General features: G+C 48.6%; 1 protein-coding gene across 1 annotated transcript in view; it reads left to right on the top strand.

The window, feature by feature from the left end:
- Window positions 1–18320, top strand: part of LOC115402767 (titin-like) — a 205830-nt gene that overhangs the window by 44337 nt on the left and 143173 nt on the right. The window contains 22 exon segments of the mRNA XM_030111303.1: window positions 63–3854; window positions 5177–5455; window positions 5702–6265; window positions 6456–6737; window positions 6819–7097; window positions 7173–7454; window positions 7550–7828; window positions 9005–9292; window positions 9387–9665; window positions 9750–10031; window positions 10877–11155; window positions 11270–11548; window positions 11851–12129; window positions 12388–12675; window positions 12752–13030; window positions 13509–13790; window positions 14417–14695; window positions 14774–15052; window positions 15145–15423; window positions 15509–15796; window positions 15880–16158; window positions 16417–16698. Coding sequence (XP_029967163.1) covers window positions 63–3854; window positions 5177–5455; window positions 5702–6265; window positions 6456–6737; window positions 6819–7097; window positions 7173–7454; window positions 7550–7828; window positions 9005–9292; window positions 9387–9665; window positions 9750–10031; window positions 10877–11155; window positions 11270–11548; window positions 11851–12129; window positions 12388–12675; window positions 12752–13030; window positions 13509–13790; window positions 14417–14695; window positions 14774–15052; window positions 15145–15423; window positions 15509–15796; window positions 15880–16158; window positions 16417–16698 — 9978 coding nt within the window.

The following is an 18320-nucleotide window of genomic DNA, read 5'->3' as shown; positions in this document are numbered from 1 at the left end:
TGTTCTCTGTGATGAATATGTTGTGGACATTGTTGTGAGACTTGCTCAATATTTCCCGACAGAACATTCTAGCACCAGCGTCACCACTGTGGAGGAACAAGAGGAAACCTTCTACACTGGTGTCCAGTTACCAGAGAAAACTAGAACACTTGAGCTCCAGCCAGAATCCAAACGTTACTCTTCAACTTTAGAGAAGAAAAAAGAGAAACCAGTTTTCCTGAGTCAGCTGACACCAGCGTCCGTCGCCTCCGGGGAGACGGCACGCCTCACTGTGAGAGTGTCTGGCTTCCCGAAGCCGACAGTTAAGTGGTCGCACAATGGCAAAGCTATAAAAAGCTCCTTGGTGTACAGGATGATAGAGGAGAAGGAGGATTACACACTGGTGATCACCAAGGTCACGTCCCAATATGAGGGCGAGTACTCGTGCACGGCCTCTAACAGGTTCGGCCAGACCACGTGCACTACACACCTGGAGGTGAAAAAGCCTGATGTGAGCCAGGCTGAGAAATGGGTGGAGAAGATGTTTAGGATCCCCGGTCAACCTCCGACCTTTAGCGTTCAGATCCAGCCTGTGCGGTGCCAGGAGGGGGGTGAGGTCTCCTTCAGCTACAAAGTCAAAGGAGATCCGGTCCCTAATGTGAAGTGGTTCAGGGGGGCCTTCCAGATCCAGCCCAGTTCAAACTGTGTCATCGTAGCTGACCCAGACGGATCTGGCTTCATCCGCATTCAGGCCGTTAAACAGGCAGACAGTGGTTTGTACACATGTAAAGCCTCCAACCAACTGGGTGAAGCGTCTTGCAGTGCTCAGCTTGTGGTTGTGAAGGAGTCCATTTCTGTTTCTCACAAACAGGAAGAAATAACCGTAGTTAAGAAGAAAGGTTACAAGGTTTCAGTGACTGAACAGGCGACCGAGTCTCGTCTGTACCAAGTCAGCCTCCCGGGACAGGACAGACCCGACCAAATGGTTTACACCATTGGAACCGAGGACCGGCAGATCGTTCCCAGTGAGCAGGTGAGCTCTCTCAGGGAGGCCGATATCTCTGCCGCAACTGTCCACCGTGAGAGGCTGACCCAGCAGGCCGCCGTGCTGCAGGCTCACGAGGTGGAGGAGAAGGTGTTGGTGGTCCCCACTCGCCCACCTCAGGCATCTGCCACACCTGGTAAACAGCTTCACGTGGCAGCATTCACATCATCTGTGGAGGAGAGCCAGGACCTCGTGGAACAGCACTGCGATCGCATTCAAAGCCCTGAGGTGGTGGCGCTGCAGGCGGCCAGGGAAAGACAGCCGAACGTGATGTCGGCGGTGGCGGAGGAGCTCACCACACTTTCTACCGTCAGCACAGAGCCGCTGCCCGACAGGCAACCCTCTGCAATCAGACCCTCCTCAGAGCCGAAGCACCTGGTCAGTGGGCATCAGGTGGAGTCCCAGCTCTCCATCCTGAAGGAGCAGTCTGAGGACATTCCCCGAGAAGAGGAGGAGAAGGGCTACAAGGTCAAAGAGGGGGTCAAGATTTTATACTCGGCACAGTCTGCCGAGAGGCGGGTGCTGACAGAGGGCCACACCACCACTCTGACCACAGCCGAGTCGGCCGTGAAGTCGTCTGTAAGCAAAGAGCAGCAACGACCGGTCCGGGCCTCAGTCAGCGAGTCCAAACAGACTCTTTCCAAAGAGATGGGATTTTCCCTGCAGAGACCTGCGGAGGAGGCCGCTCAGCTGGGAAAAGACCAGATCACCAAAGTAGCTCTGAGCACAGAGGAGAGACACATGCTACAGGCTGAAGCCACACGGCAGCTGCCCAGTCTGGACAGCGCCACGTCCGTTCAAACGCAGGTCGAAGGAGAGCAGCTGCTGCATCTGCAGGTCATCACTGATCAGGACTTGCTTCCTTCTGAGAGGGGCTTCACCTGTGAGAAACCTGCATCTGAGAAGGTGGAAATCCGCAAAAGTCCCACCCTACTGCACACTGTCAGTCAGGATGAGCAGAGAACTGTGGTGTGTGAGGACACGTCGCAGTTTGAGGCTAAAGCCCCTACTGTGACAGCACAGCCCCAGAAAGAGGTCGCCACTGTGCTGCACTTGCAGTCTACCTCCAGGGTGGAGGCTCTGCCCAAAGAGGGCATTCTCACCATGGAGAGGCCTGAGCAGCAGCTGGCAGCTCAGAGTCAGGAGAAAACCAGAAGCCATGCAGCCATGTCAGAGGAAAGGAGGGAATTTGTGGCAGATTATCACTCAGAGCTGGATCAGTCCGTGACTGGAGTGCAGTCTAAAGTCCGAACTGAGCCGAAGCCTCAGAGCATCCTCCAGCTCTCCCAACAACCACTGCAGCTGCCCAAAGAGACGCCGCTCACCAGCGGCGTCAAGCAACAGCGAGCTCTGGTGCAAAAGGAGGACCGCTGGAACGTAATGCACATCACCAGCGTAGAAGACCGCCAGACCTTAGAGGAGGGTCACACAGACAGCATGTCCACTGTGGACAAGTTTGTCTGTCAGATGGCGGTGGAGCCTAAAGCTCCCACCGAACCAATCCAGATCGAGGAGAAAGAAATCTCTACTGAGAGCAGCATCCTCCTGGAGGCGGCCGAGCAGGACTTTGCCGTTCAGATTCAGGAGGGTCAGTCGGTCCGACAGTCCATCACGATGGATGAGAAGCGAGTCCTGACTGGTGAAGTGTCTGAAGAGATCATCAAGTCTCAGTCTACCATAGTGGCTGTGAGCACGCAGCCCAAACTGTCTGTCATGGCCTCAGAGTCTCAAGACAGCAGCGCTCTGCCCAAAGAGATGACCTTTGTCCTTCAGATCCCCACAGCGTCCAGCCTGAGCATTCGGCGTCAGCTCAAAGATGCTCTTCATTCAGCAGTGGCCAGCGACCAGCCGGTGCTGCTGGCTGATGTTGTGGGACGTTTACAGGCCGTGGAAGTACAGGAGGTGAAAGTCCAAAAAGAGCCCAAGCGGTCCATGTTTACCTACATGATCACGACCACAGGTGCTCCCATGGAGATCACACTGGCTTTTGAGGGCAAATACCCTCAGACTGCCGACCTGAGAACAGAGCTCCAGGCAGCTTTCCACTCCATGGTTTACCAGGAAGCACAGGTCTTGGCATCGGAGCAGCCAGGCACCATGCAGCTCGACAGACCCCAGAGAGCTCAGGTCGGCTCGACTCGCTCCAAAGAGGTGCTGTCCTCCATGGTGGAGACGGTGAACGTGGCTGAGAGTGCGGTTGGCTTCACTGCAGTCAAATCTCAGGCTGCCGCACTCAAGACCGAGTCCAAAGTGTCAGTGGAGAGTGCTGCGACAGAGCAGCAGGTTCTGGTGCAAGAATCCAGGGCAGCCCGGCTGGAACAATCCATTTCATCCCAGGTCAAGGTCTCCACAGAGACTCGAGTGGCCTTCGAGCAGTCGGTGCAGGTTTCCAGACAGGAAGTGACGTCCATGACGGTAACGAGTCAAGAAAAAGACGTGGCCACAGCCGTCGCCGCCGCCGTCCGACCTGCCCCCACCGTCCAACCCCCTGCCATCGTCCCCTCAGAAGAAATCAGACAGGAAGTCTTCACTGAGGCGATCACAGTCCCCAGCCCCGAGATAGTCACTTCGCTCCAGGACTTATCTGTAGAGGAGGACAGCATGGTCACACTCAGCACCACCATAAAGTTCGTGTCAAAGGTCAACTGGTTTTTCAATGGTCAATTGGTGAAATCTGGCAAGGAGTTCAAGTGTTCCAAAGACCACGATACATACACACTGCTAATCCACAAGGTTGTGAAGGAGAGGCATCAAGGAGAGTATGTGTGTGAGGCCGAGAATGAAGCCGGCAGGACCACAACGTCTTCAGGACTCACTGTAGTCTCAAGAGGTTTGACAACAGGAAGAATCTCCCCTCATTCATTCCTTCATTCATTCTTTCAGTCAGTCAGTCACTCATTCATTTGTTCTCCTCTTATCACCACATGAATCGGTTCACTCCATACCTTCAGTTTCTTTATGTCCATCTGCTACGTGGCCCAGCAGGGCTGGGATGGTACTAACTCACCGTGTCTGTTCTGTTGTGGTCTGCTGAACTGTCACAGCCGGGTGAGCCTCGGCGCCACGCGCTGTGCTTCGCCGCGGTTGTCATGGTGATTGGCTCATGGCGTCTCCATGGTCATGTGTGCATGTCACCTTCCTTCAGGTCCATCCTCTGCATGCTTGTAGGGCTGCAACATCACTTCATCTTCCTCTTCCTCCTTCCAGCTGGAGCCACAGTGCCCGCTAACCCCTTCCAAGCTCATTGGCGCCACGAAGCCCAACTGTAGTAACATCAGATCTGCACTGTTGGTATTCTCATGGCTCCGCAAGCGCAACCAAAAAGTTTAATATTCAGTCATCTAAAACAGCATCCATTTCAAATTGACTTTTGAAGACGATTGGAGCCATTTTCAGGTTTGAATCACTAAAAGTCAGACAAAAGCAAATTAAAAATCTACTAAAAAACTTATTTCATCATTTAATTAATTTTCATTTACTGCAGTAAAGAACAATCTTTTAGACATTTTGGTTTCTTCTTTTTGATTTCAGCTGTAAATATGAATGAACTGACAGAAGAACTAAGATGTATTTCAATTATCTGTTACTTGGCATTTTGCCTTAGAGGTGGGCCATCTTTGTTTGGAAATTCTTGAAAATATGTTGAAATTTGAAAAACCTTGTACTCAATTTGAATTTTCTTTTTTAAATAATTGTAGTGATTAAAGCTCGCACACTGTGAGAGGAGCAATGAGCTTCAACCAACCAATCAGATCCAGGACTGTTTAATAACAAATTAGTATCTATTTTTATTATTCACCTTTTCCAAACTAGAAAGTTGGAAAGTGTCTCCAGTATGTTTTTTTTTTTTTTTTTTTTTTTTTTTTTGTCTCCAGTATGTTAAAGTTTATTTTATGTTTTGTTGACATTGCAAAGTTAGAATAAAACAAGCAAACTTAAATGTATCGCTAAACAAAAAGAAAATGAAACTATGGAGCTTCAAGAGATCCTCAGTTGTTCTGTAGTTACTGCTTTTGGTCTTCGGATGGCGTTTCTTCTCTTCCACAGTCACCCTCCATCGCTGCACATCCCCCCATCGCTCCCTCTGATTAGTCACTCATTGTTTTGCTGCTGCTGAGTTCCGTGGCTGAGGTTTGTCTCTGTTTGCCGCAGTGCCGCCCGTCTTCAGGCAGAAAATTGTCCCTCTGGAGATCAACGTTGGAGGCCACGCCAAGTTCGAGTGCGAGATCGAGGACGCTCCAGACGTGACCTTCAAATGGTACCGATCCGGCATGGAGGTGCGACAGAGCGAGAAGTATCGGATCATCAGCCACCATGCTGGTTCCTCGCTGGAGCTGCTCAACCCGGTCAAAGCCGACAGCGGCGATTTCAGCTGCAAGGCATCCAACAAGCACGGCGTCGCCAGCTGCTCCGCCTCGCTGGTCGTCACCGGTAAGACCCAATTCGGGTGTTTTTCTTTCATAAAGCTGTCTGTTTGTATGTGCGTCAGAGAGAGAGAGAATTATATTCACACACTTCGAATCTTCACGATGCAAAGTGGAAGTGTTGTTTGACAAACTGAAGCTGCTGTCCCGTTTCCAATGTTCTTATGTTCAGCTGCACACGTTGATGTTTGTTTCTTGTTTGAATCTATAAGGCTTGCTTAAACTTCTTGTATGTTCTGCCTGCTCTCCATAGAAATGTACCCACCAGTATTTGTTTCAAAACCCGAGCCGATGACTTTATATGTGGGGAAACAAGCGGTGCTCCAGTGCTCGCTCACTGGATCTTCGCCCATGGAAGTTGTCTGGCACAAGGACAACATAGCTGTCTCCTCCGAAGGCAACTATGTCACCAAATGTGAAAAGAACAAGTATTCGCTTCACATTAGGAACCTCGACCTGACCAATCAGGGAGTCTACCTGTGCAAGGCCTCCAACAGTGTGGGCACCGCCACCTTCACCACCGAGCTCAAGGTCATCGACAAGCCCCGCTTTGTTCGGACCGTCGAGCCGGCGTCAGCCGCGGTCAATGACCCGGTGAGGCTGGAGTGCCAGGTGGACGAGGACACTGGTGTCACCGTCTCCTGGACCAGGGACGGCAAAAAAGTCCACCAGAGTATGGACTGCAAAATGTCCCTAGAGGACAAGGTCGCTATTCTTGAGATACCCAAGTCCAAAGTGAAGGACTCTGGGACGTACATGTGCACAGCCTCGAACGAGGCAGGAAGCTCTTCCTGTGAGGCTGTGGTGTCAGTTCAAGGTAAGTTCTTCAGGTGGTCCGTCCGTGCGCTTCGATCCAAACTTTTACATGAGCTGGTGGGTTTTACGCTTATGATGCTAACATTCTGCACTGCTCTCTTGTCTTTTGTGTGGCTTTGTTTCTCTTGTGCTTTATTTTCCTGTCTCCCCGGTGATGTGTAAACACATTTGTGAACTGAACACTCTTGCAGAGCCGCCTGCCTTTGTCAGGAAAATGGATCCTAAGATTACGTGGAAACAGGGTGTAGCTGCACGCTTACAGTGCACCGTTAAAGGATCACCAGAGCTTCGCATCCACTGGTTCTGGAATGAACGGGAGCTTAGTGATGGAGACAAATACAAACTGTCTTTCAAGGGTGGAGTGGCCTCCATGGAGGTCATAAACCTGCTGGTCACAGACAGCGGTAGTTACACCTGTGAGGTTTCCAATAATGCTGGCAGCGAGAGCTGCAGCACAACCATTGCTGTTAAAGGTTTGTCCTGTTTTTGATTTCGTTCTCACTGTTCATGCTTTGGGAATTCACTGGAATTAACTCGTCTGTTGTGGCGTGCAGAGCCGCCGTCCATCAGAAAAGAGCTGCAGACAGTCGAGGCAGTGAAGGGACGAGCCGTTCAGCTCGAGTGTGAGATCGCAGGAACGGCTCCGTTTGAAATCAGCTGGGTGAAAAATAAGAAACCCATCAGCAGTGATCAGAGATATCGGATAATCTCACAAGATTCGCTGTCACGGCTGGAGATCCAGAGCTTCGAGAGCACTGATGTTGGAGATTATCAGTGTGTCATCTCCAATGATGTGGGCAAAGTTACGACCAAAGCTGCAGCGAAACTGAAAGGTCAGCGGGTTTGTTGTTAGCTGAGGCTTCAGGTTTGGCGTTCAGCTTTTAATCTGGTGAAATGTGTTTCTGTAGACCCGCCGTCCTTTTCAAAGCGGGTGGAGAGTGTTACCGCGGTGGTGGGGAACACAGTCAAACTGCAGGGCACCTTGAAGGGCTCGGCTCCCATCACTGTGAAGTGGATGAAGGACTCGGAAGCACTGAGAGATGACGATGCAAACATCAGGATGATGTTTGAGAATAACGTGGCCAGTTTGTCCATTTCGGCTGTAGCCATCAACCATGGCGGAAAGTACTCGTGCCAAGCCGAAAATGAGGCGGGGCAACAGAAATGTGAAGCCACATTGACTGTACAAGGTCAGATTCCTAGTTTGGTGTACATATCTCAACTTCTGCAGGTTCACATGTTTAACTTCTTTGTACTGTTGCGTGATGGGTCTGTCCTGTCCCAGAACCGGCCCGGGTGCTGGAACCTGCTGAGTCCATTAGCGTGACCGCAGGAGATTCGGCCACACTGGAATGTACCATCTCTGGGAGCCCCGAGTTGAAAGTCAAGTGGTTTAAAGACGGCAAGGAGATGATCAGTGGGCGTAAATATAAGATGACGCTTAAAGATAACGTTGCCTCCATGAAGATTCTGGCAGCAGAGCGAGGAGACACTTCAGAATACAAGATGGAAGTGTCCAATAAAGTCGGGAAAGACCAGTGCACATGCTCAGTCACTGTCTTAGGTCAGAACTCTCTTTGACTTTTCATGATTCTTCTGAAGTTAAGAAAAAAAGAATGAAAATGTCAATTTGATGGTCTTTGCTAATCAGTTAAAATGGGATCAATCTGTGTCACATCAGCAGAGGTCTGGACACTGACCACCCTGGACTGGCAACGCAACAATCCAGATCACTCCTGTTCTTTCATGAGTTAATCTTTTTATATTATGTCATATGAAGCTGGTATTTAAATAAAAATGACTTTCTATCTATATATCTTCAAATGCTAAAACACGAGTCCACAGCTGTGAGTATTCCAAATTATATGTGCTGGAAATGTATAGAATCAGGTATCATCTGCACACATGGCTGTTCAGGCACTGAAACATATCAGATCTGATGACTCTCAGTTGAAGGGATTGTTTTAGCAGCTCAATTATGATTGACCATGATTGAAAATAAAATGGGCAATATTTGTTATATTTAAAAATCTCAGTTTGGTTTCAGAATATATTGGAAGGTCAAACCCATCATGAAAGCTTAACTCTACTTCACAAACAACTGCAGCTTAATCAAAGTGATGTACATAAATGGCATAAAAGCCTTAAAAAAATATAAAGTGACAATAAAAAAACAACTGAAGAAGAGCCTCAAGCTGGGCTAAAAGCCAAGAGTAAAAAGAATTAAGATTAGGATCAGATGTTAAATGTGCAGTGAGGTGTTTGATGTGAAGCAGCGGCTCATCCCAAAACTCCAGGGCAGAAACAGGAGAAGCTCTGTCCCCTCTGAGCCTCCATCTGGAATTCGGTACCTCCAGGAGCAGCTGAAATCAGGCCAAAGTTCAGATTTCCAGTAATTTGCTGAATTTGGAGCACAAAAAATGTTCTGGACCAGAGCACAACGGACTTGTGGGAACGCTTCACTTTAGGGATTTTGATAAAGGGATACATTTTCATAAATATTGTGTAGCAATAAACTTTAATTAAATTATTTTCTGAAAATCAGTCAGAATCTTTTTGGTCCATCTGGGTATCATTCTGATGATCTCTGCTGTTCAACTGAGTGAGTCCAGGGTGGAGCTTGGTCTCTGAGCCTGCTGGTTTGATGTGGACTAATCCTCAGACATTGTTGAGTGTTACTTTTTCTTTCTTGAGTCTGCCACTGTGTTAATGCATGAACTGTTTCTTCCTCAACAACCAGATCGGATAATGCCTCCAACGTTCACCAAAGCCCTGAAAAGAGTTGATGGTAACGTGGAGAGTGACGTCTCCATGGATTGTAGGGTGTCTGGGTCCCAGCCCATGACCATAGTCTGGTTCAAGGATGACCAGGAGATCACATCTGGAGCCAAGTTCCAGCCTGAGTTCAAAGACGGCTCTGCCTCGCTCAGAATTACTCGCCTGGAGAAGGCAGACTCTGCCGTTTACAAATGCAGAGCAACCAATTCAGCTGGCTTTAAAGAAACCAGCGGCACGCTCTATGTCAAAGGTTACCAAAGCTCATGCCTTGTTATCATTCTTATTATTGTGTGTGTGTGATCTTTGACTTATTTCATGTTAACTGTTTCATCACTGGCCTCCAGAACCACCGGTATTCACTCTGAAACCAGAGAACCAGGAGGTGATACCAGGAGCCACCGTGTCCCTCAGGGCGTCCTTCACTGGGACAGCTCCTTTGGCTGTCCACTGGTTCAGGGAGGACAAAGAGATCCAAACCGGAGGCTCGTATTTCATTAAGAAAGATGCCTCCTCCAGCTCTCTGGAGCTTCACTCTGTAAAGCCCACCGACTCGTCCAAATACACAGTCCAAGTGTCCAATGATGCCGGGAAGGTGGACTGCACCGTGGTCCTCTTTGTGAAAGGTGCCCGTCATCATGATGGCGTCCTTTGACTTCTCTTGACAGCATTTCTTCTGCCTCTTCATGAATGTTAACCTCTTCTCTCAGAGCCTCCCATATTCGTGAGGAAGCTGGAAGCCACCAAGCTCGTCACCTGTGGCGACTCGGCCCGGCTGGAGTGCTCGGTGACGGGCAGCCCGGTCATCGGGTTCAAGTGGTTTAAGGACCAGATGGAGATCACTTCCGGTCCCAGATACAGAACCAGCTCCGGTGATGGCGTGGCCGCTCTGGAGATAGCTAACTGTACCGTGGAGGATGGGGGAGAATATGTGTGTGAGGCATCAAGCGATGCTGGCAGTGACCGCTGCAGCAGCACGGTGACCGTCAAAGGTCAGTTTAGACTTCAGAGGATTGACCACAACCCGTCTTTGGCTTTGACCCATTTCTCATAATCCAGTTTCAGAGAGTGAAGGTTTCACTGTGAAAACGAAGATGAGTTAAATCAACAGTCTGTTCTTCAAAACTTCATCTCAACATCTGCTCTATGGAGGCTCAACATCTGCACTCTGTTTGCACTCAACTCTGCCCTCACACTTGTTTCACTTGGCACAGCATTACCAATATGCCACAAAACCAGCCAGTCACAGACATGCACAAGGTCATTCTGATTGGTTGATTCTATCCAATCAGGTCACTGTTTTTCCTTATCATCGAAGCGCTATTCAAAACACAATACCTAAACCAAATGGAGTTTATTATGGCTCTGTGGGCGTGGCATCAGAAACGAGCTGCGAAGAGAAGCACTGAAGAAGTTCCATACAATTTTATTTAGTTATGTAAAAGCAAAAATATTATCTTCATCAACCTTGATTTTGTTCACCTTATTAGAACTTTATATTTAAACTTATTAAACACCTTTCTTATGGATAAACTTAAAAGAAAACAATTCATATATAATGCACAACTCCGTTAGTTAATTAATGTCAGATCATCGTCAGAGCGATCCTCTTCGTCTTCACAGTGACCCTGTGTAAAGTGTAAATTTTTTCCATGACAGATTGATTGATTCGTTAATTGATTAGGCTGTGCTGTGGACTGAGTGTGAGCATGAATGTGAGGGCACATTGGGATGCTGTGAATGAATGGCTCCTTGTGGGATAAATCAGGGTTCTTGAACTGAACTGAACCTGCAGTGTCTGCTGCGATGCCTTCACATGCCGTCTGTCTTCCTCTAGAACCGCCGGTGTTTGTGCGTAGCTTGGAGCACAGAGATGTGGTCAAAGGTGCAGAGATGGTGCTGGAGTGCCAGGTTTCTGGCTCCGCCCCTTTCACCGTGTCATTCTCTAAAAACGCCAAAGCAATCAGGAATGATAAGAGGCACAGGATAACGATTAAAGATGAGCTGCTGGCACTGCAGGTGCTGGCAGTGGAGGCCGGAGATGTGGGCATGTACCAATGTACCGTGGAGAACGAGGTGGGAAGGACAACCTGCGATTGTCAAGTAACGCTGAAAGGTTTGTTCGATAAAGCTCAGATCCAAACCGTTTTGATCTGAATGCTCAGTCTCAAGTGAGGACGCTCTCCTCACTTCAGAGGCTGTAACTGTCAACTGACATTGTTCCTTGTAGAACCACCGTCTTTTGTGAGAAAGCTGGAGAACATCAGCTCACTGGTGGGCAGCGAAGTTTTCCTGCAGTGCTCTGTGAAGGGCTCCGAGCCAATGAGCGTGTCCTGGTTGAAGGACAACCATGAGCTGAAGGAGGCCGAGAACACTCACATCACATTCCAGAATGGGACGGCTCAGCTGCACATCACCAACCTGCACGGCAAACACGCCGGCAAATACTGCTGCCAGGCGCAGAACCAGGCTGGCAAACAGAGCTGCTCGGCATTGCTGACGGTCAAAGGTTGGTCTGCCGGCGAGTCAGTGCTGTGGATCAATCAACCTGAGGAGGGGGCCGAGGGAGCAGCTAGAAACAGTCATCAAGAGCTAGAAACAGTCAGCCAGGAGTAAAAGATAGCGACCAGTGCTCAGAGATAGTGATCATTGATCAAATACAGTAACCAGGGGTCGAGACCCTCAGAGGTTGTTGAGAACCCTCAGAACCTGACGGGTTGATGCAGACCACATGCACCATCTGAGATTCAAATATTTCCTGCTTTTTCACCTCTTCGACCTCTTGACTGACTCTGTATTGTGACATCTCAGAACCGGCACAGATCACAGAGGAGGCCAAGTCTGTCAGTGTGACTCAGGGCGATCCGGCCACACTGGAGGTCCGATTCACCGGCACCAAGCCGCTGAAGCAGACATGGCTGAAGGCTGGGAAGGAGCTGACGTCAGGGCAGAGGTGGAAGGTGCAGAGCACCGACAGCAGCTCCACTCTCAAGATTATCAAAACGGAAAAAAGTGATGCTGGAGAATACAGCTTCCAGGTTTCGAACGACGTCGGGGAGAGTCAGTGTGAGGCAACGCTCAGCGTTCTGGGTCAGTTCTCTACAAGTCCTCCACATGTCCTCTTCAAGTCCCCCACAAGTTCTCTACATGTCCTTTACATCTCCTGAATCAGTCCCCCACACGCCGTCCACATGTTGTACACATATCTGCCACATGTCGTCCATAAGTCCTGTATATGTGCCGCCCAAATAAAGTTAACTCCTCTATATGTCCTCCACATTTTCCCCACATGTCCCCCACAAGAGCTTTCAAACAGCTGCTCAATGCTCTTGTCCTCTTCTTTGTCAGATCAAATAATTCCTCCATCTTTCACGAGGAAACTGAAGCAGACTGAAGGAATCAAAGGATCCTTCGCCCATCTGGACTGCCTGGTGTCGGGCTCACTGCCTATCACTGTGCAGTGGTACAAAGACCAGAAGGAGATCCAGACTGATGGAAAACACAAGTGCACTTTCTTTGAGAACGTTGCGTTTCTGGAAATCTCTGATCTGGACTCTAAAGATGGCGGCAGTTATACCTGCATGGCCCGAAACAAGGCGGGGTCAGTGCAGTGCTCCGGCGTCCTGCTGGTCAAAGGTTTGTCCTCCTAATGTTCCCTGGAAAGCCGAGCAGTGGCAGCTCTTTCAGACTCTAACTCACTTCTGTCTTTCAGAACCGCCATGTATTCTTGAAAAGTCTGAATCCATGAGCGTGTTGCCTGGGTCAAAGGTCTTGTTTAACGTTCTGCTCTCCGGCACACCCCCGCTCACAATTAAATGGTTCAAAGACCAGAAAGAGGTTTTGTCCAGTGCCGACTGTAACGTGCTCAGAGACAACACCTCCAGCTCGTTGGAGCTCTTCTTCGCCAAAACCTCAGACTCTGGAGACTACGTCTGTGAAATCCAAAATGACGTGGGCTCTGCTTCCTGCCAAGCGGCGCTCTTCGTCAAAGGTTACCGCTCTTTAAATTCAGTGTATGAGTATGTCCCCATCCACCTGTTTACTACCCAGCAGAGGGCTGATCGTGGGAGGCAGGCTTCCTCCAGGGGGCGCTCCTTACAGTCATATCTTCATTTTGTCTTAATTTCAGGTCATGTTGAAGACAACATTCTTTGGTTGGTGGAACCTTTCACATCTTTGAATGTGCCTGTAACTTGCCATTGGCCATAATGATGATTATTTGAAGAATGCTCTTCTTAACCCAGAAATGTTGAGTTCCTTAAAAGTGACACAGAATGCAAAATATGTAGAAATAATTGTTTTTATAGTTCAACTGAAATAAATTTTTAACAACAATTGATCCTGATACAAAGCTCTGTTAAGCCCACAATGATTTCAAGTGAAGGTGTCCCTTTGAATCAAACATGTGGATGGAAACATTCGAGTTTTTCTTCCGATGGCCTGACTTGCTGTCTGGTTTCATCCTTCAGTGCCTCCCAAGTTCACCCGGACACCGGCCCGCCTGTCGGTGGTGCGTCCAGGTCAGAGTAAACTCTTTGAGTGCCAGGTGACGGGAACACCTGAGATAGACATCTACTGGTTCAAAGAGGGCTCTGAGATCCTCCCCAGCGACCGCCATAAGTTGGCCTTCGTCAACTCTGTGGCCTCGCTGGAGCTCTGTAGCGCCGAGCTCAAAGACGGCGGTCTATACTACTGTGAAGCTCGCAATGAGGCCGGCAGCGAGAGTTGCAGCATGGACTTGAAGGTCAAAGGTCAGTCAAGTCTGCCTAACTGTGCAGGAAACACATCATGACCACTCTGCAGTAACAGAGTCAATAGACCTGCAGGAACCTGAAACCAGTTTCTCCGATGTTGCTTTTAGTTTCCTCTTAAAAAGGTTACTCAGCTGACAATAGCGTCATGCCCCTTGTACACTGAGTCTGTTGTGGTTTCGCTCATTTGGACCAGCATGGACTATTCCTCGACTCACTCCAGACTTTCATTCCGTTGGAATGTGTGAGGCCAGCTTGTTCTGAGCTGTTCTGATCAGGTTTTGGACCAGTTACAGGTGGTGTCTCAGCTACTCTAGATTGGTTTTTGGACTGGTTCTGGATGGATGTCAGACTAGTTTCAGACTGGTTGTTAACTGGTTGTTGGACAGTTGTTGAGCAGCTGACACTCAGATGAAACACTGTTAAACACGCTATAATCAGGTGATTGAAGCTGACTGAAGCTGATCTGTGCTGATGGTCTGGTCGTTATGAGGATGTGATTCTCTGAATTCTAGTAGAAGCTGGTGGTTCCTGCAGCGTTCTGCTGATTCTGTTACAGACATGGTGATCTCTGCTGAAGTCATTCCAACGTAAGACTGGTGACGATTTGTCTCCTCTCGTCTTAGAACCGCCTTCGTTTATTCGAGAACTGACTCCAGCTGACATTGTGAAGGGCTCCGGGGCCACTTTTGAGTGTCAGGTGGCAGGAACAGCTCCATTTGAGATAACATGGCACAAAGATGGAAAGGAGATCAGACCCAGTGCCAAACATGGCTTCTCCCAGGTGCTGGACTGCGTGGCTCTGGAGGTCCACAGATGTGATGTGGTTGATGTTGGAGAATATCAGTGCACTGTTGCTAATGAAGTGGGAAGCTGCACTTGTAAGACAAACCTCAGCCTCAAAGGTTGGTCTCATCATTTTCACAATATATTGACCTGTTCTACATTGAAATCTAAAACACTGGATGGTTTTCTTTTGTTAGAACCTCCAACATTCACACGGAGGCTTGAGAACGCCACCACAGTTTTGGGTAAGATGGTGGAGTTTCAGTGTGTGGTTGCCGGCTCACCCACGCTCTCTGTTCAATGGCAAAAAGATGACTGCTGGATTTTGGAGGATCCAAAGATTGAGAGAACATTTGAGCAGAACATTGCCACTCTCAGAATTGCAGCCTGTGAGGCGTCATACAGTGGGAAGTACACCTGCCAGGTGGTGAATGAGGCGGGGCAGGAGAAGTGCTTTGCAACCCTCACAGTGCAAGGTACCCATCATTTCACTAATTACTGCTCTCAGGTGTTTGTGTTGTCCCTGCTTGGTTAGAACCTGTGTGAATGTCTTGACTTTGCATTTTAGAGCCTCCTCAGATCACAGAGAAGCCCGAGGTGATCAAGGTAACGGTGGGAGACCCGGTCAGTCTGGATTGCAAGGTGACCGGCTCACCCGAGCTCAGAGTGAAGTGGATGAAGGATGGCAAAGAGCTTCAGTCCATCAGACAGCACAAGCTGACCTTTGACAACAACATGAGCAGCCTGAAGATTCAGGCGGCTCAGAGAGAGGACGAAGGAGAGTACGTCTTTGAGGTGGCTAACCACATCAGCAGCTGCAGCTGCAGAGTCAAAGTGATGGTGTTAGGTCAGTGTGAAAGCACACAGTTCACTGCGGCTCAAACCAAATGCAGGCAGAGTCTCATTTCTTTTCACTCTTTCCTCGGTGACAGAACAAGTGATTGCCCCGAGCTTCATCAAACCTGTGGCAGACATGCAGGAGATTTTGGGCTCCTTTGTTCAGATATGCTGCAAAATATCAGGTTCTCTGCCAATTTCTGTGGAGTGGCAGAAAGATGGAACCAAAATCCTGAGTGGCATGAAATACAAACTCATCCAGCAGGACAACTCTGTGTCTGTGGAAATCGAACAGTTGGAGAGATCCGATGCAGGATCGTACTCCTGCAAATTGAGCAATGCAGCAGGAAGCTGCCAATGCAGTGGATCGCTCAGGGTCAAAGGTCAGGCAGCCATCCGACAGCTCTGTTTTCAAGAGTGGGAGGTGAGTTTCTCTTTAACCTGCCTGGTCTTGTGTGATTCTCAGAACCGCCCAGCTTTGTGACAGTGCCTGAGCCCCAGGCAGCCATCCCCAACACCGCCGTGCGCTTCAAATGCACATTTAAAGGGACGCCTCCCTTCACGGTCAAATGGTTCAAGGAGGACACGGAGCTCATGACAGGGCCTGCCTGTTTCACCGGGCTGGACGGCCAGGCCTGCTTCCTAGAGTTGTACTCGGTGGGAGTCACCCACACCGGAGTTTACTCTTGCCAAGTCAGCAACGACGCTGGCTCTGTACGCTGTAGTGCAGATCTGGCGGTCAAAGGTTGGACTTGCATCATTGAATTCAACTCTTGTTTGGCTGTACTCATCTCCGAGCTTCCTCATTGGCTGAACGTAGAGACTCTTTCAGCTGTGCAGCACTTTGATATTGCTCCTTCTCACCGAGAGCTGTCTGAGGCCTCATTGTGGCATCTCCATCTTCTGCTGCTAACCCTACATCCTCACCTGCTGCTTCTCTTAACCTTCTTTTGAGTCTCCACTCACTTCTGGCCGCTAATGTGTCTGTGTTTTGGCTTTCCAGAACCACCTGAATTTGTGCTGAAACTCCCTGCTACAAAGTTTGTGAAGCAGGGCGAGTCACTCCGCCTGGAGTGCAAAGCCAGCGGCACGCCACCGCTGAAAACCGCTTGGTATAAACATGACGCCAAGCTGACAGAGGGCGGGAACTACAGGACCTCCTTCGTGGACTCGGTAGCAGTCCTGGAGCTGCTCCGTGCCAGCTTTGATGACGATGGAGTTTTCACTTGCGAAGCTCAGAACGATGCTGGCAGCGTGAGCTGCAGCACCACACTTACCGTGAAAGGTCAGCCTCTCCTGACTTCTCATTGGTCCGGTTGCACTGGCTGCCCAGTGTGACGTACCAGCTTTTTTTTTTTTTTTTTTTTGAAGCTTAAAGCTGATATCCAAAACACCCTTAAGTCCTGGAGTCCCATCAGATGCTCAAAGTAACACCTTTCTCTTGGTTTGAGGGTCTTCCTTTCTTTTCATCTATGTGTGCTGACCAGCGAACATCCTTCCAAGGAAACATTGAAATATTCCAATAATCCATTGGACTTCACTCGCTGGAACATTTTGGAATGGACTAAACAAGCTGATTTACCTGTGGCTCCAGCAATGATTTCTATTGCTTTCCGCCATCATAGCTGTAGTTTCACTAACAGATCTGAAGTCTCTAATATAACTCTAACCTCCATTTCAAATAACTCTAACATCTGCCGGACATCTCGGCTTTAATTCTAACCATTACCTAAAAGAACAGTCAATTAAAAGCCTCTTCACAAGGTCTCTCTTCAAAAATCTTATCACATGCAACCATCCAAACAGCAGTTCCAACCAGTGGCGGTTCTGGGGAGGGGCCAGCATCGTATCATTGAACTTGGATCCCCCTGCGCCCCCCGCCCCCCCCCCCCCCCCCCCCCCCCCCCCCCCCCCCCCCCCCTTTCTTGAATAAATATTGATACAATAATGAAAACTACGTGTCCTGCCAATGCAAAAGGTTGAATCATTCCGTGCAGCAAACTTAATTTGCCCCTTTGACAAAACCCTTTGCCCCAGACTGGCCGCTTCAGTAAAATAGGTCTAGAACCGCCACTGGTTCCAACCAATCCTGAACGACTGCTCCAACATTGCTCCAACCGTGAAACCACATGAAGTGCAAAAAAATGTAATGAAACCTTCCCTTCTGGGCTCCAGTTAAGAAGATATAACTCAAAATGGTCATTGTCAACATATTTTACCTTCGTCGTTACATTTGCACTGTCATGGATGAATTTCTGACCAGTTTCTAACAACCCTTCGATCTGGGCGACGCTTATTGAGACAGATATTTCCCCCAAAAATTCACCATCAATGTAGAAATACCAACAAATACCTAAAAACTCCTCTCACTGGACTCTGACTCAGCAGTTATTTTCCTTTAAAGTCCATTTTAATTCTAGTTAAATTTCAACATGTCCCTAATTTCAGCGGAAGTTCATCCAGATTCCTGATGGTTTGGCTATTTTTAGAATTGTATTCCAGAAATACTAAAGAAACACTGATATTTCATGAAATGTAATCATTCTAGGCTAAATCAGTTGTATAACACCTCTCTTGAAATTCCAGCAAATTCCCAACAGTTTTCTAACTTTAAAAATATATCAAATAGTTCATCCAAATGGGGCCCTTGTTCACAAACTCATCCAGGATGTTCTCTCAATTTTAGTCAAAATTCCGAAACATTCCCGAGTTGTCTGCTTAGAAGCCTCTCAACATTGGTACCAACCCAAGAACAATGGAGAAGCACTTTCTTTAGTTTTAACCATCCTTGTCGAAATTTCAACAATTCTTCACAATACTTTAAATCTATGAGTTTGTAATTTAGCAAAGTTCCCCAACAAGATATTCCTGTAGCTTTTCAGTGGATCCAACAGCCAATCTCTCTAA

Source organism: Salarias fasciatus, chromosome 16 (assembly GCF_902148845.1).
Source record: "Salarias fasciatus chromosome 16, fSalaFa1.1, whole genome shotgun sequence".
Classification (NCBI taxonomy): domain Eukaryota; kingdom Metazoa; phylum Chordata; class Actinopteri; order Blenniiformes; family Blenniidae; genus Salarias; species Salarias fasciatus.
This window is presented reverse-complemented; position numbering and strand designations above follow the sequence as displayed.